General features: G+C 47.7%; 1 protein-coding gene across 2 annotated transcripts in view; it reads left to right on the forward strand.

The window, feature by feature from the left end:
- GNA12 (G protein subunit alpha 12) overlaps positions 1–20,525 on the forward strand; it is a 77,009-nt gene that overhangs the window by 32,082 nt on the left and 24,402 nt on the right. Inside the window, exons 2-3 of one of the 2 annotated variants that reach the window (XM_084763923.1) lie at positions 11,553–11,768; positions 19,556–19,609. In XM_084763923.1, the coding sequence (XP_084620049.1) occupies positions 11,553–11,768; positions 19,556–19,609 (270 nt within the window). The remainder of the gene's footprint in view (positions 1–11,552; positions 11,769–19,555; positions 19,610–20,525) is intronic. The other variant, XM_084763924.1, reaches the window with a different exon arrangement.

Consider the following 20,525-nt stretch of genomic DNA (forward strand, 5'->3'; position numbering starts at 1 on the left):
TGCTTGGGCTTAGGAGCTTCTGCCACTGGAAACTTTAAGTGCTGCTGCTTGGAGTGCTTCTGGGAAAAGGAACAAGCACCATGAGTTCAGCTCCCACAGGCAGCATTGCTAGTAGCAAGTCTGCCTAGCCAGGGCTCTCCAGGGAAAGGGGTGAGAGGATGTGCAGCTATATGAGAAGAGATCTCATGTGAGGAGCTGGGAGTGCCAGGGTAAAATCCAGTCCTCAAGCCTGAGAACATGGGAGCTGGCGCTGGGAATCCCAGTTTGGGAACAGGAGACCATTGAAGTGTCCTGGCTCAAACAGCAAGGCAGGGAAAGAGGGAAGGTCCATTACCCCCACCCCACCCCACCTCCTGGGCCTTTTCTCTGTGCAGACTGTTGGTGGCAGGAAGGTTCTCACCAGCACTGACAAGGGCTGTGCTTTACTGAGCCTCAGAGCCCATGTCCTTGGGAATACCCAGGAACAGTGTCTTATCTGGCACATATATATAGGGGTCAAACTCTGTCCCTAGCTTGTAGACATGGAGAGCTTGCAGACTAGGCATGGTTGGATTCAGACCTCATCACTACAGCCTGCTCCTCCAGGAGCTGATCCATCTTCTACCTCACCAGGGACACTTGCCTCAACTCTGTCTTGTTTCTTCTTAGACTCAGATGCATTTGTGCTGTCATGGAATGCCTTTGCCTTCAGCGTCAACCCTCCTGAGTCCAGAGATAGCATCATTCACTTCCCACATGCCCTTTGCAACTCTGTACTCACACGTCAGTAAACCAAGCCGGCGGCCTCTTGGTTGAACTCCTCTGTCAATTGGCTCTCTTCTTTTGTCTTTGACATATGAAAAGGATATAAAGAATATAAAGATAGCTGTATACCTTCCCCCTGCCCCCCCAAATACAGCATGAGCCAGTATGTATTTGTTAACCTCATTTGATGAGTGCTCATGTGGTGGACCTCACTCTGGAAAACTGGCTAGTAATATTTTTGTGTGTACACTGTTGACCAGTGTTGATATAGTGTACATCTATTCGTAGAAATGATGGAGAATAACTATAGTGTGGTAGTGCACTCCTGTGATCCCAGCACCAGCCTAGACTACATGATGACTGACTCAAGAATGACAGCTTTGGGCAGTCCTCTCTGCAGCCGGTGAGGCAGGAAGGTTGCTCTTGTTTTGCAAGTGATGACCCTAAGAACCTTTCATTCCTCTTCTCACAGAGGCATCCTTTGTGAGTGACAGTCCAAGGGATATGGAAGGGAACATAGTGAACAGTCCTGTCCTCCTACAACTGACATCCCAATAAGGGACTAGGGGAGAGAGAGCCACTGAGTAAAGTAATTCACTGAGTAAGTGAATGTGTGTTAAAGAGAAAAAGAAAGCAAAGAAGGTGTGTGGAAAATGGATGGTGGGGCTTAGCCTTCAGGAGCCACAAGTGCAAAGACCCCTAGACAGAAATGAGGAGGCCTTTGAGGACGGAGTAGTGCAGGCCACAGGGATAAGTAGAAGGAAGTAGGGTTGGAAGTCACAGGCTGGTCCCTGCAGGTCTCCAAAGTGTGTGTAAGGACCTCAGCTTTTGCTCTGAATCCACTGGGGACCCTTGTGGTTTGAACAGATGAGTGGTTTAAACTGGCTTGATTCAATCAGCTGACTGGCTGCTGGTTTTGAGAGTACAGTGATGGGAAAACTGTAGATACAAGGATACCAGTAAGAAGGCTTGCAGCCATCCAGCTGTGAGACTGTAGTGGTAGTCAAGGGACAAGGACATAGGGGATGTGTTGCTCCCACCTGGAGCCACTACTTTAAGTACATGTAGTCTCGTCATACTAGCCTGCATGGAGCCTAACTTGAGTGCTAGGAGCTCTCTGTGGCCCATGGCCAGCCCGCAGGGGAGGCACAGGCTTTGGGGACTAGCAGGTTACCTGGCAGCTATTTTTTGGCAATCTACAGAGAGTGCTGGAGTGATGTTCCAAACGCATACTGATGGCAGGGACCTAGACTTGAGATGGAGCCCAGCCTGAGCCTTCCATGGACTGAGGTGTGTAGAAAATTGGAAATCACTGTGAAGATGGGAGGAGGAGCTGAGTGGAAAGAAAATGCATCAGCAGATTCCTGAAACAGATGTCGGAACTGCAGGGACCAACTCTGCCCTTTCATAAGTGCTAATTAGGTACAGCTTAAGATTTTTGTTATAGCTATCTAGGCTCGTACTATCCAGTCCATGGAAGGCAGGTGTCTGAGTTACTGCCCAAAACCTGAAATGCAGAAAACAGCCCTAAAAATGCCAAAGTAGGTGAGAGAGGGTAGTGTGAGGCAGGGCCTTACTCTATAGCCCTAACTGGCCTTGAACTCCAGAGCCTGTGTTTCAGGCTCTGGAGTGCCAGGCTGGAAGGGCCGACCTAATTATGTACACTGGCTCTGCCATGGCCAAGGCAGCGTAATGTTCCCCCCAAGTTTTTCCTAGGAACCAAGCAGCCATACTCACCCATGTATGTTTTTATGTCTTAAACCTGCCACTTAACTTGAGATGCTCAGTGTGACAGTTCAGCAAGAGGCCACTTAGTGCTGATCCTAAATTTACTGACATAGCCGGGCGTGGTGGCGCATGCCTGTAATCCCAGCACTCGGGAGACAGAGGCAGGCGGATCGCTGTGAGTTCGAGGCCAGCCTGGTCTACAAAGTGAGTCCAGGACAGCCAAGGGTAACACAGAGAGACCTTGTCTCGAAAAACCAAAACCAAAAACAAAAACAAAAACAAAAACTAAATTTACTGACATGCCCAAGTACATTTTTGCTGATGTTTACGTTAGCGTTTAGTTTATTTTCCCTGATAATCATTTTGTCTTCTGTCAGTTTTTCCCTAGTCCATTGGGTCTTATCAGACTTGTTTTTCCCAGAACTGAGGCTGGAACTTGGGTCTTCCTAGCTACTAGGCAGTGCTTCACCCACCTTCCCACTCCATGCTAGATAGTTGTAGAGACAAGATACGAGCAGAATGAGCAAGATCGTTTCCCCTTCCACTTCATTTTAATGTGTCAGGGCTTCACATAGACAGTCATTAATGTTAGCTTGCCCATCAAGTTCAAGGCTCTTCTGAACTCAGGCTGAATGTTTTAATTTCACTCTAGGCCTTGATAGGAGGGTTCTGTTGGAAGTACTGTACTGGCCAGGCCTCATAACAGTAGGCATTTTGATAACTGAGTAGAGACCTTATTACTTTATCAAATCACTTTATTACTTAGAATTGGCTAGTTATTGATGATATAAAGATTGAATGTGAAGAACTATCTGATGGATAGAACCCAAATTACCTGTTGTTGTTTGTTTGTTTGTTTGTTTGTTTTTGATTTTTTGAGACAGGATTTCTCTGTGTAGCCTTGGCTGTCCTGAACTCTATTTGTAGACCAGGCTGGCCTCGAACTCACAGAGATCCGCCTGCCTTTGCCTCCTTGAGTGCTGGGCCTAAAGGCGTGTGCCACCACACCTGGCTTCTTTTCTGGGTTTTCTACTTCATACTGTCAGGATATAGTTAGTGAACCTGCTGCATTTTAAGTTCTGCTATGGTTTTTCTGGCCTATTGTTTGAAAGATAGCTGCATAGATATTGCTGAAGGACAGTTTCAGTAAAATAGATTGGTAACATAATTTGGGAAAATTAAAGGACAATGGGAAAAAGCTACAAAGTGTCAATATATAAATTGTTACAATCTTTTTGGAGAGTAGTTTAGAACTACTTGTCAAGAAGCATCAAATAGCTGGGTGTGTTGGCGCATGCCTGCCTGTAATCCCAGCCCTTGGGAGGCAGAGGCAGGTGAATCCCTGTGAGTTCGAGGACATCCTGGTCTACAGAGTGAGTCTGGGACAACCAGGGCTACACACAGTGAAACCCTGTCTCAAAACAAAACAAACCATCAAGGCCATCCTGGTCTACATAGTGAGTCCAGGACAGCCAGGAACACACACAGAGAAACCCTGTCTCAAAACAAAACAAAAAAGAAGCATCAAATAAATGTGCATATACTTTGCTTAAAAGCATTTGTAAACACTTACCATGTGTGCATCCATGCAGTGCATGTGTAGAGGTCCAAGCAGTTAAGCTCAGGTGGTCAGGCTTGACAGGGGGAGCCATCTTTCTCTAGTGTGTGTGTGTGTGTGTGTGTGTGTGTGTACACGTACACACAGAGATCAGAAGAAGGATCTAGATTCCCTGGAACTGGAGTTACAGGTATTGAGTCCCTCATATGGATACAGAGAACCGAATTAAGCTGTAGCTCTCTTAACCACTGAGCCGTTTTCTAGTTCCTAATACATAAATTTTTACCCAGAAATTCCATAATTCAACTAGCTGAAATTTCTATAGTCAGATATGTGCCAGTATGTATGATCAAGAGGATCATGAATGATTTTCTACTCTTCAGCCACTAGAAATGATCCTGGGGTTTTTAATTGATTGGTTGTATGTTTGTTGATTTTTGAGACAGGCTGTCCTGTATCCTAGACTAACTAGCCTTAAACTCACTGTGCTGAAGATAACCCGGAACTCCTGATCCTTCTGCCTACACCTTCTCACAGCCTGCTCTTGTTCTTCCCAAAATCTACTACTGGGTTGACACAGTGGGCACCAGCAAGGGCTAGCACCTGTGCTGCTTACAAGGAGACATACCACACAGCGGGGTTTGGGGTGGGTGACAACGACATTGTATATATTCACTCAGATTTTGTGTTCTTGATTGTATATGGCTATTTTTACCTTGAACAAAATTCCTATGAAGCACCTTTGCTATGTACCATTAATTCCAGTGTTTACTATTGCATGCTATTTCCTTCCTTTAAAAAAGCCATGGAGATTATTTCACAGGCTTGAATCAGAAAACATGGAATGAGCGCATAGGGCTGGAGTGGTTGGGCTGTTTGTTTACTCTTGCTTGTCAGTGCTAAGCACATTAACAGGAAAGCCTCCTTTCCCCTCCATGTTTGTCTTTGGCGAAATGTTTAAAAGATTCCAGGGTTTCTGGCCCGACACCTGGGAGAAGCAGGAGAGGAGGGACTTTGCTTCGAGCAGCTGCAGGTGGTGGTTTTCTGAAGCCCCTGAGCACTGGAGCTTGAGCTCTCTCACCCAGCTCTTCACACACCACTTTGGGAAAACTGAGGAAACCTGAATGGATGGTGAATTCCTCTTTCCCCCCTTTCTTCAGACTTTCAGAAAACCCTTTTCTAGGCAGTTGAAGATGAGTGGTGGTGCCGTTTCTCTGCATATCCTAAACCCAGAGGGTTTCATGTCTCTTAGGGGGGTTGTGGTGGATTTAGGATCTCAGGTATTCCAGGCTGGCATCCACTTTGTCATGGAGCATGAATCTTCCTGCTTCCACCTCCTCACTGTAGGGATCACAAGCGTGTGCCACCTCACCCAGCACAATCCAGTGTGGCCCCTGGGCCTATCTATTTTCTGAAAACTTTGCTTATTTTTCCCAGTGACCCACTAATTTAAGCTTGCCAAAACCTCATCGCCCCACTACTTCCCAGCTTACTGAGTTCTCTTAGTGCTGTGTATGCCCTTCTCCTTTGTTTGGCTCGCATTTGGAGCAATTGACCACCTTCTGTGGCTGCCCTGCCTTGCATCCTCTTTCTTGCAAGGCCCCACTCTACATAGATCTGGAGGCGGAGCTATGGCTCATGTCCCTTTTCCAAAACCGTTGTTTGTCCCCGTTTCTTACCAAAGAAGTTCCAGATTTCTTAGCTGGCCTATAGTCTGCCTTTAAACCACGCCTCCCACGGTCAGTGACATTTCTGGCCATCCCTCCATTGTTCTGACCTTCCTTTGTAGCTTTATCTCTAGGCTCCATCTGAAGGCCCTCCACTGTCCTGCTCTGAGAATCTTTGAGAGCACCCTGGGAGTGGGAGCCACATTCTAGCCTCTTGGACCTTTTCCCGTTGCCTGGCATTTTTCCCCCCTCAGGCTGCTGGTGGAACTCTGTGGGTGGCTTTCCTAGCAGAATAATGTGCTTGTGTATCCCAGAGAGAGGCAGTGAGAGAGCCACCAGGAGCCCATCTAACTTCCTGTGGTAAATAGGTGGCTGGGGGTGTACTGGCTGCCTTTACTTTTCTTTCTCATCTATCTCTCTGGCCTTTAAATGTGAACATCCCTGCTGCTGCTTCCAGAGAAAAACGGAGAGGCGCTGTCTCTGCCTGCCGGATTCAGCAACTTACAGAAACACATCCTGTTTATATTTCTGGCAGCCTCTCATTGATTTGGATGGTGGCCAACAGCTAGCCACTCAGCCCTTGTGGGTTTTTAACCAACAGTTTTCTGAGTGCACATGCGCTATGAGAGCACACCCAAACCCAACATGTCCTCTGTGCACCACCATAGCCAAGCGTCCTCTCCAGCCTCTGACATCCAGTATAGCTTTAGTATGCTTTCTGGGAAGACTTCAGTCAGGACTCACTACTCTAAAAAGACTGGGTGACCAGGGGCTAAACTAGTAAGGCCACTGGAAATGAGAACAAGAGTTTCAAGTTTGCATCCTCACCTTAAAAAAAAAAAGTAACAACCAAAATACCCTCAAATCCACATCCCCAGCAGACAGGGGCTCTGTTCTCCATTGAATATTTAAATGGCTGGATTTATAAGTTGTCTTAAAGGTGCTCTTTGAACAGTTTCAAGTACTCTGGTGTTCTGGGATGAAGTCAGCAAGCTGCTTACGACCTTATTTATGTTTTCACAATAGACTGAATGTACAGTTGTCAACAGATTAAATCTGCACTAACAAACTGGGTGTGGTGGTGCATGCCTTTAATCCCAGCACTTAGGAGGCAGAGGCAGGCGGATTGCTGTGAGTTTGAGGCCAGCCTGGTTTACAAAATGAGTCCAGGTCAGCCATGGCAACACAGAGAAACCCTGTCTTGAAACATCCTCCCCACCCCCCAAAATGTGCACTAACAGTCACTGGGGCTTTCCTCCAGCTGTTAGACTCCTGGCTGTAGGCTTCTGGCTTCTTTCTTCTTTAGATGTCTTTGAGTTTTTAGGTTTTCTTTTCTTCCTTATTTAGAAAAATGGTTCCTTTTTTGTAGTTGGTTGTAGACGGGGTTTCTCTGTGTAGCCCTGGCTATCCTGAAACTCACTCTCTAGACGAGGCTGGTCTTGAACTCAGATCCACCTGCCTCTGCCTCCTGAGTGCTGGGATTAAAGGCCTGTTGGTCTTTTGTTTAAAAAGATGGTAGCAGATATTATCATAGTGTTATACAGCGCAGCCCCCACACACTTCCATGTACCCCATTGGGTTTTTGGAAGCCACAGGATCTTGCTTTGTAGCCAGAAGGGCCTTAACTCACAGTCTGCCTCTGCCTCCCAAATGCTGGGATTATAAGTTTACACCACCACGCCTAGACTAATATCTTACTTTTAAGACATTGGCAACTCTCCTCAGTTCTTTTTTTTTTTTTAATTGTGTGTGTGTGTGCACAATCTCACTTGTTCAAGTATTTGCACCTCCAGTCATCAGGCTTGATAGCAAGTACTCTTACTAGCTGGGCCATCTTGACAGGCTAGTCCCTGCAACCACATTTTAAGCCCAGCCCTTGTCCCCAGCAATGCTGAGGAAGGCCTGACTCTAGGACCTGTAGGGTCAGTTTCTACTATGTAGAAATGATTGCTCTTGAGAATTGGCCATCTCATTTGTGTTTGTGCTTTTGTTTCTTGAGATAATATTCAACCCTAAATTGCCTCGGCTGTCCTTGAACTTGATCTCTCAAGTATTTACTTAGATGACAAGTCTGCCATTACAAACTGACCTGGGTAGTAGATTTCACTGAGTGAAGTCATACTCCTTAAGAAGCTGAATTCTTTATTATATGACTCTAACACCTGAGAAAGTACATTGTAGCTCCCCTTCAGAGGTAGAGACAAAAGGATCTCTGAAAGTTCAAGGCCTACCTGGGCTGTGCCCCAAGACCCTGTCTCGGAAAACAAAACAAGACCAGATGTCACAGAATAGCACAGTAGGGCAGCCTATGTCATCTGTTGGGTGGGTTGGCTTCCTGATCCAGGCCAGGTGGAAGATGAAATCCTGCCCCAGCTGTCTTTGCCAGGCTCAGGCTGCCACTGCCTGGTTTCTACAGAGGGGCCTCTCTGCACGCTCAGGCTCACTCAGGCTGTTTTGTTGAACATAATGGTCAAAGTAGGAATCATCTCTGTTTCATTCTCAACCTTCAGGCTTTTGTCTTTTGGGGAAGGTAGAGATTAGACGGTGTGGTACAAGAGAGCAGGAGGCAGGAAGGCCTCAATCACAGCAGTCAGCTGAGGGCAGTGAGGCAGGAGAGTGGACGGCTTGCTCAGACACAGTGCCCCACTGGCCGCACTCAGTATCTGCTGAAGACCCAGCTCCTGTTAGGGGCTTTCAAACCTCAGGAGCCTCCTTTCCTGCTCTTTCCCTGACTTCTCTAGTTCCTGCCCCTGGCCCATCACTGGAGCAGGAATTTGTGGTTGCTGGTGAACTTTCTAAAGCCTTTTTATTTGAAATAATGATAGGTTTGCAGGAAGTTGCCAAGCTAGTCTGAGCAGTGTCAGCCAGCGTTCTCCACTGTTGTGACACACATAATTACAGTACAATAGCAGAGCCAGGAAGTGAACATGGGTACAGTGGGTGCATAGCCATAGCAGTCAGGATCACAGAGGTCCTGTGCTGTCCCTCGTCATCATCACCAACCTCCACAGCCACCCCACACTGTCCATCCTCACATTATCATTTGAGAGAACATTATGTAAGGGGCTGGAGAGGGGGAAGAGAATATCACATGAACTGTTGTGTAATGTGATCTTTTCAGACTACCACTCTCCCTTTAGAGTAGTGTGTACCTGAGATCCTTCCAGGTTGCTGTGGCCATTGGTTCCAGAGCTAAACCCATCCCTTTTTTTTCTTTTTTCTTTTTTTCTGTATTACCAAGGATAAACTACAGGGCCTCTTGCATCCCACGCGAACACTCCACCCCTGAGCCATACCCCATCACAGCCGTTCCTTTTTATTGCTGAGTAGTATTCCACAGCAGGAACCGTCCACCACCCATACCATATGTACCTTCTTACGAAGGTTTTTGTAATCAGATTTTTGTTTCTCTATGATGAATGCTTGAAATGGATGTCCCTGGGCTGTCAAAATTCAAATTTTCTGAGCAGCTTTCGAACCTCCCAGCACTCTCACCCTCACACAGTGCTGGATCTTCCCTGTGTACATGGACGTGTGTAAAAGGCCTTGCTCTGCTCTCCCAGTTGTGAGCATTGTGGGCATGTGAGCCTCCGTCTGATGACTCGCTAGGGGGGCAGGGGTGGGTGCATGCAGGTTGTCAGGCTTAGCAGTGAGCCATCTCACCACTCCAGGTTTGAGTGTTCTTTATAAAGAACCCTGTTGTCAACTGTGTGCTTGGCAAATGTGTTCTCCCATTGTTGAGTGAATGATAATGTGGGTGCAAACACCCTAACTCCAAGGGGGCGGCACCTCCACAAGGCAATCCTGTCAGACCTGCAGCAAAGATTGAGGTATGATTTCATTGCTTCGGTGGATTGAGGCAAGAGTGGAAGTTAAAGCAGCAGCCCAGGGCTGCAGTTGAGCTATGAAGAAGGCACAGCTGGGGAGGGCCTGCCCTGAGGCTATGGTGAGGTAACTATAACCATGGAGCCATGAGCTTTCCATGGGCAATTAGGCAGCATATGCTTGTAGCCACCCCAATAAGGCTGTTACTTAAGTTTTTAAAAGGGTTTAAGTATGTGGAATAGGGTGGTGCATACCTGTTATCCCAGCACTCAGGAGGTGGAGGTAGGAAGCCACACAGTTCAAGACAAGCCTGCACAGCATGAGTGCTTGTTTCATAAACAAAAACCAAACAAACAAAATAAGCACAATTAGAGGGCTTGGCTTGGTGGGTAAAAGCTCTTGCTGTGCATGTGTGATGGTCTAAGTTTGAATCCCCTACACCCACCTGAAAACTGGGCATGCGATGTAGCCCTCCAGCTGCAGCCCTGTGGGGATGGAGACAGGAGGATTCTGGGGCTTACTGCTGCCAGCCTCCCACCAGGCTCATTGAGTTAAAGGAGTAAGATGGAGAGCAATAGAGCAGGATGCCAGATATCCTCGTCTGGCCTCCGCATGAGAGCACAGGCACGTGTAGCCACATGCACATACACCACACAAGTAAAACAATACAAAAGGGTAGAATACCACATGGGCAGTGTGGAGTTGGTGACTTCTAGGCTGGCACGCATAACTGCCAGGAAATGAATGTGGGTACAGTGGGTGCATAGCCTGACTTGGAGGCCTTTCCGGCCATTGCCTTGGTGTCTGCACTACTCCAGGCAATACCGACTATTCAGAGAGCCAGTGATCTTCAGGCACTCACTGCAGCCCTCACAGGCTCTGCCTGGCCAGTCTTGAAGCAGTGTTCTGGCATGGAATTCTTCAGGCCATGCATCCTGTTTTATTTAGGCTCCTCCATCGCTGGACCCTGTCTGCAAGGGGAGGAAAGGGCAGGGAAGCACTCATCATATTAACATTGAGGAAACAAGTGAAAGAATGGAGAGTTTCGCCACAGTGAGCAGCACATCTGGGGCTTTGGCTCCTGCCAGGGGTGGGCTTAGCTCCCAGCACCTCAGTCTTTTCCAGGATCAGGGTTGCTCACTGCCCTGTATGCATGATTTCCTGCCTGTTCTGGGTTGGGACAAGCAGTTGTATCTTGTCAACAAGGAGTTGACAGTCCTAGGACAGTGTGGCTCCCTTCCTGTGCAGCTGCTCCATCCCAGTGCCTTCACAGGAGGGGAGGAGACACTGCACATGAACTTCTGCCTGTAGACACAGGCTATTGTTGTACTTCCCTCTGCACTGCTATGGTAAAATGTTCTGACCAAAATCAATCTGGGGAATAAAGAGTTAATTTTACCCACATTCGAAGGTCATAGTTCATCTTTGAGCAAGTGAGGGCAGGAACTTGAGGCAGAAACTATAAAGGAACAAGGCCTGCTGGTTCACTCTTGGCCTCATTCTGCTAGCTTGCTTGCTTGCTTGCTTTTTAAAAGATTTATCTATTTACTGTGTGTACATTATTCTGCCTACATGTAGGCCTGCACACCAGAAGAGGGCAGCAGATCTCATTATAGATGATTGTGAGCCACCATGTGGTTGCTGGGAATTGAACTCAGGACCTTTGGAAGAGCAGATAGTGCTTTTAACCTCTGAGCCATCTCTCCAGCCCTCAGCTAGCTTTCTAAGACCAGGACCACCTTGCTCCAGGGAGTGCTGCCCACAGTGGGCTGGACCCTCCTGCGCTGATTAATAGTCAAGACAATCCCCACAGGCCACTTGGGTGTAGGCAATTCCCTCTTGAGGCTTTCTTCTCAGAGGAAAAGGTGTGGTCCTAGGAATGGAGACACTCATGCCAGGACAGACAAGGAGACATGCACTGGCTACAAGCTTGATGACATGTAAGTGTCCTGCCTGTGGTGGCCAGTGCTAAGGTTTTCCACTATGGGCTCAGAGCACAATTAAACCTTCCTTTCTCACCTCATTTCCAGGGCTCAAGGGTGCTTGTGGATGCTCGTGACAAGCTCGGCATTCCCTGGCAGCACTCTGAGAACGAGAAGCATGGGATGTTTCTGATGGCCTTCGAGAACAAGGCAGGGCTGCCTGTGGAGCCTGCCACCTTCCAGCTCTACGTGCCAGCCCTGAGTGCACTCTGGAGGGACTCCGGGATCAGGGAAGCCTTCAGCCGCAGGAGCGAGTTCCAACTGGTAAGGGAGCCTTTGTCCTCCACACAATCTGCCTCCTCTCTTTTCCCCCCACCCCCCTCACCCTGGAGAATTTCCTTTAAAACCCAGCCCTGTCGTCCCCATACTCACTCAGGAGGCTGGGGCAAGAGGATCTCACACTCAAGAACAGTGTGGGTTTTATAGAGAGACCATCAGACAAAGAAAAAAAATGTATTAATGGGAGCGAGCTGTATCTTGCTATAGACCCTAATACTAAACAAAACACATAGCAGAACCTGACTAGCTCAGTGGTTCCAGGGAGAGCACACGTCTTTTGACACAAAGCAAAAGTTTCAAACTGTCCAGACCGGCAGAGCGCAGGGACTCGGTTGTTCAGGCTACCTTGCCCACTGTTAGAGCAGCTTTTCACCAGGGAGGTAGCAGCAGCCACAGGTCACAGGTGTTCCCTGATTCCCTTGGCAGCTGTCTGACTTCTGTAAGTCAGTCTCTGCAGGTTTGTTCTCTCCACGGAAGAGCCTCTGAGACTCAGAAAGGCTAGTCAGTGTACCCTTTCAGCTGCTAAGGACATAGCTTACAGCTGGAAAATGTGGGATTTTTTTCCAACAACCGTTCAACACTGACAGTTTTCAAAGAGAAATGATCATGTGTCCAGTAAACACGAGCTGTGTGTGCCTGATTGCTCTGCTCATGGTGTGTCAGGATTGCAACATCCTTCTTGTGTCTTTGCCCCAGGTACACAGGATCCTATTTCACCTCCTTTGTCCCTAGCCTTCTTTCGTGCTGTTGCTGCAGTGGTTTCTTATTTTTAAACAATATGGCCTTGAGCTTGCCACAGTTTTCTAAGTATATCAGTGGTTTCATAGGGTACATTTTCTTGTTTTTCCCCATTCAGATTACCCTCCAATGTTTCTTTTCACTAGTATATACTGTTCCATCTTTATGTTTTGTGTCAGAGACTGCTGTGACCTTATCTGTCTCCAGGTGTACAGGCTCAAGGATGGCTCTAGGATGTCTACCTCAGAACGTAATCAGTGGGTCACGAGGCATATTTATCTCCAGATAGACACGGTGACATCAGATCTTTCCAGAGCAGCAGTTGTGCTGGTTGCATTGCTTCCACTGGTAGAGAAGGACCCTGCTGTCACACACAGGCCTGGGGTTTAACCATCTCCTTAGGTTCATTTGAAGTTGCCTTGGTTCATCTGTGGGCTCCCTGGGTTTTCTCTTCTGCAAAGTGTCTGTGTCTGTCTTTTGCCATCTCTTTCTCATTGAGTTGTGCTTTCTCTCACAGTCCACTCACACTCCTCTCGGTTCAGTCCCTACAGTGACATCTCCCACGGCCACATCACAGTGGTCAAAACTAACACCTTCACATTGGTGCCAAGGACAGCCCTGGATGCCCATTGTGTGGAGCTTTCTGTTCCCTTGGTCTCTTCCTTCTTCCCTGTCTGCTATGACCTAGGCACCTAAGACCACTGGCAATTACTCTGTAGAATGCCCCTGTGTGTCCAGTGCCTCCTCGTCACAGGAATGAGGTGGTAGAGGGTGGGCATGGTGGCACAGTCCTGTTAGCCCAGCACTGGAGACTCAGGCCAGAGGACTCTGAGTGTAAGGGCAGCCCAAGTTATAAAAGGAAGATGACATGAGTGGCAGGAGAGGTGGCCCCACAGTGAAGAGTCTTTGCTGAGTAATTGTGAGAACAGAATTCAGATCCCAGCATCCTGGAGACACCTGTAACTCTACCTTTGAAGGATCTGCTGCCCTCTTCTAGCCTCCGTGCATGCACAGGCACACGTATTCACAAACACATTCACACACACCTACATAATAAATAAATACGTAAATAAAATGAATCTTAGCCGGGTAGTAGTGGCCCACACCTTTAATCCCAGCATTTGGGAGGCAGAGGCAGGCAGATCTCTGAGTTCAAGGCCAGCCTGGTCTACAAAGAGAGTCCAGGACAGCCAAGTCTACACAGAGAAACCCTGTCTCTAAAAACCAAAAATAAAATAAAACAAATCTTGTTAAAAAGAATACAAGAACACATCCCTTGGCAGAAAAGCCACAGAAGTGGCGTTGTGCCCAGACAGCAGGTCAAGAGGCATGTGATAGCAGTTTGTTCAGCTATTTGTTTACAGCACTGTCCAATGGCCTTTCTCTTCTGGGAAATTACCGTGTCCTCATGGGAGACACTAAGAGACTGTGTGTACCCTTTTTTTCTTCAACCTTTTTATTTTTGTGTGGATGTAGGTGTGAGCATGTGTGTGTGTGCTTTTATAGAAACCAGAACTTGATATCTTCATCTTCCTGATTGTTCTCCACCATATATGTATTGAGACAGATCCTCTCATTTGAACCCAGGGCTTACCACTCTGACTAATGTAGCAAGCCATCTGGCTCCTGGGAGCCCCTGTCTCTGCCTTCCAGGGAATTGCCATTGGGTCATCACACCCATGCAGTTTACATGGGTTCTAGAAATCAGAACTCCGGTCCACACATTTGTGTATCAACTACTTGATCCAGTGAGCCATCTCCCAGCCTTGCCCTCAACCTCTACACACTGTTTTAGCATCCATCTGGAGAGCATAAAGATGGAGTTTCCCACACACACACACATCCCTTAAGCCAGAGTCTCACTATGGAGCCGAAGGCTAGCTTCAAACTCACAAACCCTCACGACTCCAGGCACTGGATTCTACTGGTGTACACCCCAAGCCAAGTAGAGATGATGCTTTCCTAGCCCTTTCCGTTTGCACATACTTCACACATTCACCTGAACTGCTTAGGAGAAAGAATCAACAACAGATGATGCCGTGGCCTTAGGGAGACTATGAGAAAGGCCTAGGAGTTGAGCAGAGGGCACTCTTCAGTGTGGAACTGAGTGGTGGGCCTTCCCCATCAGCACCTGTGGGCTAAGAAGGGAGGTTCAGACCCGAAGCAGAAGTGGAAATTACTCTAGTTGTGGAGGGCGCACCAGGAAGGAATGTGACCATTCAGAGGTGCTTGATAAGTTCTCCATCTGGGAAGTTAGTGTGGAGCTTTTTGATCAGATGTTGCCTGCCTTGTCCCACTGGGTACAGTACCTTTGACCTAAATAGTCAGTCTTACATTGTTTCAGGCATGGAAATATGCTCTGAAAGGTAGTAGGGTGGCTAAGGCTACTTCTTGATAGTCACTGAGAAATTGGGGCTTCAAATTCCTGTCTGCTTGTTTTTCTCTGTATTCATTTACTCATTCAGCATTGAATGTGTACCCATGGATATCTGGACACCCAAGTCCAGTGCTGAGGATCAAAGCAGATGCTAGGGACACACAGGTGGACTAAAAACATGTCTGTCCATAAAGCTTCCAGTCCAGACATAACGTGGCTTGCAGCCCCCCTTCAAGGGGACAGCAGGCATCTCCCTTTCATCATCCGCTTCACTGTGTAGTGTCAGTGACAAAGTTAACTATAGGCCAGTGTGGCAGGGCTGACTTCCTGTTGAGTGGGCTGCAGGTATGTGGGTGTTTGATCCCTGTACTTTGTACATTTCTGTAGTTTTCTTTTTGGAAAGCAGCGACCAGTGGTGCTGAGCACCTTTGTTGTCACACAATAATTTGGGCAGCACTCACAGAGCATGGTCCTCCTTCCCTGTGCCTGGCTCTCCCCTGAAGCTTTCAGTGTCAGAGCCTTTCTGGGCCACATTTCATCCATCTGAGTTTGGGGCTCTTTCCCTCCCTGCTGCTCTGAGAACCGTGTCAGCCAGTCCTTTCCTGTCCTTTGCTGCCATCTCAGATGTCTTTCTACGTGGAGGAAGTGACAGTCTTGGACATTGTTCTCCTCTGAGGAGAGAGAATTATGGGATCGTCCTCTGCACACAAGTCAGATTGGGAGCAGCTGTGGGACTCAGTGCTTGTTCCTCCTCTAAGTCCCTGAGCATGTTTGCCCAGCCTCTGACCTTGACATAACCCTAATTAGAACAGCTTCCCAGAAAGGGCAAAGGGTGTTGGAGGCCAGTGGTAGGGGTGTTCAGAGGGCAGCAGGTAAGATGGCACCGTGGGTAGTGTAGTGAAAGGTGTCAAGGCCAGGCAGCCGGGCAGCTGTTGTAAAGCACACAATAGGCCCTGGGGAGGCTTGGCTTTAATAGAGGGGTGGTAGAGCTGTTGTATTTTAATAGGACTGTTTTGGTAGCTTTGCTGATAATAAGCAAGGGTCACCTGTCTGCGAGGGGTTGAAGGTGATGAGAAAACTCTAGCTCACCTGTGGTAGCTGTTCCTGAGTGGAGGATTACAGGTGTATCTCCACCCTCAGCTCAGAAGCTTTCCTAAAATATACTGTTCTGTTGGGACTTAAAAATCTCACTGACTAAATCCTGCATCTGGAGCAGCTCGAGGGACAAAGCCCTGCCTGCCCTGTCCCAGAGCATAGGAGCTGGCAGCACTGGAGGCTTCAGCTGGTTTGGGTCCCTGGCCTACACCAGAGGGCTTGGACTTGCAACTTTGCTCTGAGGTGGCTCTTCCTGAGGACAAGGCTACAGAAAGGTGGGGTCTGAGCTCTTCCTGGGCCTCAAGCTGATGAGACACATCTGTTCCCACTCTAGTGCACACTGTCCCTGCACTTCAGTGACCACAGACAACTCAAGTGTGGAAACCTCTAGACGCCCACCACTGTGGGGAGGACACACAGTGTTGTGTGCTTTACCACAGATCCTTTACCTCTGGAGTGCTTGTCAGCCCACGATATAGTGTGTAGCTGTGAGTATAATTAATCATGACATATTGTGCACAGTGAGGCCAGAACTCTCAAAGAGACTTGTAATGGGGTAGATGCAAACACAATCTCAACTTTTTTTTTAGTTATTTATTTATTATTATGTATACAGTGCCCTGCCTGCATGCACAGCTGCAGGCCAGAGAGGGCATCAGATCACATTATAGATGGTTGTGAGCCACCATGTGGTTGCTGGGAATTGAACTCAGGACCTCTGGAAGAGCAGTCAGTGCCCTTAACCTCTAAGCCATCTCTCCAGCTCCAATCTCAACTTTTATATGATATAAGTTACCATGAATGTTGAATTAGGGGAAATACAGCATACAAAAGGTGCCTTGCGGAGCTAGAGAGATGGCTTGGTGAATACAAGCATTAGCTCTATAAGTTGAGGTTCCTGGTACCTTCATGAAAGCCAGGCATGGCCATGCATACCTGTAACCCCAGTATCAGGGCCAGAGACAAGTGGATCCTAAGAACTAGTCAGCCAGCAAGTTTCCAGTTTAGCGAGAAACCCTGTCTCAAGGCTGTAAGGATAAAAACATGAAGAGGATGCCCAGCCTTCTGCTCTGGCTCCTGAGCTAGGAGCGTGTGCATCCTAATACATGCATGCATGCACCACACAACATACAAAAAGTACTTTGGGGCCTGACATTGTGGCACACTCACATGTCTGTCATCCCAGAACTTGGGAGACAGACAGCAAAATCTAGATTTCAGGGGCCAGCCTGAAGTACATAAGACTTTCTCAAAGTGTTTTTCACATGTTAGGAGATCAATTAAACAACTGCAAACTACATGAACAAGCTCTTCAGCCAATAAAGGATACTACTGGGAGCCAGCAAGATGGTTCAGCAGGCAAAGGTGCTTCCTACCAAGCTTGCTGACCTGAGTTAGATCCCTTGGGATGCATATGGAAGAAGGAGAGAACCAACTCTCCTAAGTTGCCCCCTGACCTCCACATACATTCCATGGCATGTGCATACCCACACGCACACACAAAATAAATGATCTGCCTGCCTGCCTCTGCCTCCCAGAGTGCTGGGATTACAGACCTGCACCACAGTGCCCGGCTTCAGTAAGTCATTTTATGAAAGGCTCTAAGCAGGAATTGAGAGACGAGCGTATAGGAGTCATAGGCCCTTGCAGCTAGCTGCTTTTCCTAGGACACTTAGAGTCTGAATCACCCCCTGAGCTGGGGTCTTGAAAGGGAATAGAGCCAGGAATGGTGGTGCACGACTTTGGTTATTTCTTACACACCTGGGACACCGAGGCAGTAAGATTACAAGTTCAAGACAAGCCTGAGTTACAGGAAGACAACATGTCTCATAAGAGTGGGGAATGACAGTTTCAGATTGTCAGCATTGGGGAATCTAATCAGACTTCTCTATAATGAGCCAAGACCAGCCCACAGAGAAACAAAGTCCTGGATGCCAGAAAGATGTGCTGGACAAATGTCCCTCCCAGGCATCGTGGCACAGCTGTGCTTACTGTGTTTACAGGGAGGACCAATAGCAAACAACTTCAGGGGAACTAAGTGCTCTTTTGGTTTTAGGCAGGATCTCACTATGTAGTCCTGAGTGGCCTCAAACTCAAGAGATCTGCCTGCCTCTTCCTCCTGAGCAGTATTGAAAGTGGCATTTAAAAAGCCTTGAGGCAGCTATAACATGAGGTGGCAGGCTGACACTTGCCCAAAGCTTCAGGGAATGGTAGGTACCTCAAGGTGAGTCTCTGAGAGACTTCCAGACTATTTAGTGAAACTGAAGGCAGACTATAGAGATGGTCTCAAACTGCGACAGGAGATTGGCCAAGTCACACACTTAGGAAAGGACCTCAGAAGGAATGGGCCTCCTGTAGAGGAAAGGGATTCTACATTGAGGCCTCAGGAAGAGTGCTAGTGGCTTATCTGTTAACTTCGTTGGTCCTTCATCTTGGTGCCCTTGCCAAATATAAAGCTCTCTTCTTAGAGACAGGTCCTAGGATATTGGTGCACTTGTGCTGGTTTTGTGTGCATTGAGGTCCAGGCTCGTTCTGTGTGTAGACTGAGTATCTCCAGCACAGGCTGTTGGCAACCGTCTGCTCCATCCCACTGAAGGGCCATGGCACTTCTGTCAGAAAGCAGTTAGCCACAGAAGTTAGGCTTGTTTTGAGATGCTTGCTTCTGTTCCACTGGTTTATGCACCCATCATATGCAGCTCACACTTGGGATCGGGGTCCTGCCATGGGTTTGGGGTTTTGAATTCTGTAAGTGAGTCTCCAGCTTTAGTTTCTTTTTCTCATTATGGCTTCCATTTGCGTTCCTCTGAGGACAGCGATGGCAGGGGTTTTGTTCTTATTGGTTCGTGCTTGTTTGCTTTGGAGGAGGTATTGAGACAGGGTCTGGTCTCAAGCTCAAAGAGATCCACCTGCCTCTGTATCCTAAGTGCAAAGATTATAGATATGCACACCAGACCCAGAAAGTTATTTTTTAAGAAGGCTAAATGAGAGGGCAGAATTGGGGTACAGTGATATATACCTCAGTAGTTGAGCCCCTGTATAGCACACGTGACCCTGGATTCTGTCCTCAACAACACAAACACACTAAGGTGTACCTGTCTATCAGGGATCAGCAAACTATAGCCAAGAGGATAAATGTCACATGGCTCATTTTAGTTTCCCCGCCCCACCCCCAGCTAAGAAAAATAATATGCGCTAGAGAATGCTAGTTGTAGCCCACAAAATCTAGAATAACTGGCCGTTTATCAAAGCTCTTTCTTGATCAGATATAAAGATTATTTTTAAATATCTTTAATAACCAAAGCATCCGGGATGTGGATGGAGATGTACATACATGGAACAGTGTGACCTCAGTGAACTCCGAGCAGCACCCAGTTCCAGACACACCAGAGCCTTTCAAGAGGATTTCCTGAACTCATAATACTCCCTCTTCCCTCCCCCCCTCCCCCCTGAACTCTCTTTTTCTCACACACATACATTCTGCCTCCATCTCTTCCCCCTCATTTTAAGACAAGATTCTAAAGTAGCCCAGACTACTAGCCTGTAACTCGTGGTGATCTTCCAGGTGCGGGGATTGCAGATGTGTGCCATAACATCTGTGCTGGGAGAATTTCAAAAGGTAAGTCCAGGCAGGCATAGAATTGCACACTTATAATCCCAGCACTCAGGAGGTAGACATAGCAGGATCTGGAGTTAGTTCAAGACCAGCCTGACCTGCTTATGAAGTTTGGGGCCAGCCAAGGCTATATGAGACCCTGTCTCAAAACAGCAGCAAACATGCAAACCCAAGAGGGAAAGATTAGTAGCATAAGTACCGTTATATCAAGCCCTCTCTGTCTTCAGAGGCACCACCAGCCATGGAAGTGAGAGTGTTTGTAGTTGTAAGCTCAGGTGCAAGTGCCCAGGCCATTTCAGGACCTTCCACACTGTATCTGCAAGAAACAGACAGCCCACTAAGAAAATGAGGGAACACCTCAAACAGGCACCTGCCACCTCTGCAGGCGCTGAGACATCTAAGGAGTCCACTATGCAGCAGGGATATGGCATCTGGAGCTCTCAACACTGGTGCTGACAGAAAGCAAACCGGCAGAACTATGTTGTTACTGAAGTAAGGATATGTGCTCTCTGTGTCACACAGTGTATGAAAAGATGTGTGAGAGGGGTCACTGTGGCATTAGTTAAACAACCCAGATGTCCGTGGGGAGCTAAAGGCTTGTCATTCATGACAGTGAGTCCACTGTGCAATGAGCCCTGCAGATGATTACGGTGGCACATGTATTCATGATTTCCTATGTATTGCCCATGGCTTCCCCTTTTCTTTTCTTTTCCTTTTTTTTTTTTTTAAACAGTCTCTTGTAGTCCATACTGGCCTTGAACTCCTGATCCTTCCTCCTGCCTCAGTGTGCTGGGATTTCAGGTATGCTCTACCACAACCAGTTGTGTTGAGTATGGAGTCAGGGCTTACCAGGCAAGCATTCCACCCAGACTGTTCTATAAATTCAACTACACTGCTGGGCAGTGCATAACAAGGTGTG

Source organism: Acomys minous, assembly GCF_964271855.1.
Source record: "Acomys minous genome assembly, chromosome: 16".
NCBI classification, from domain to species: domain Eukaryota; kingdom Metazoa; phylum Chordata; class Mammalia; order Rodentia; family Muridae; genus Acomys; species Acomys minous.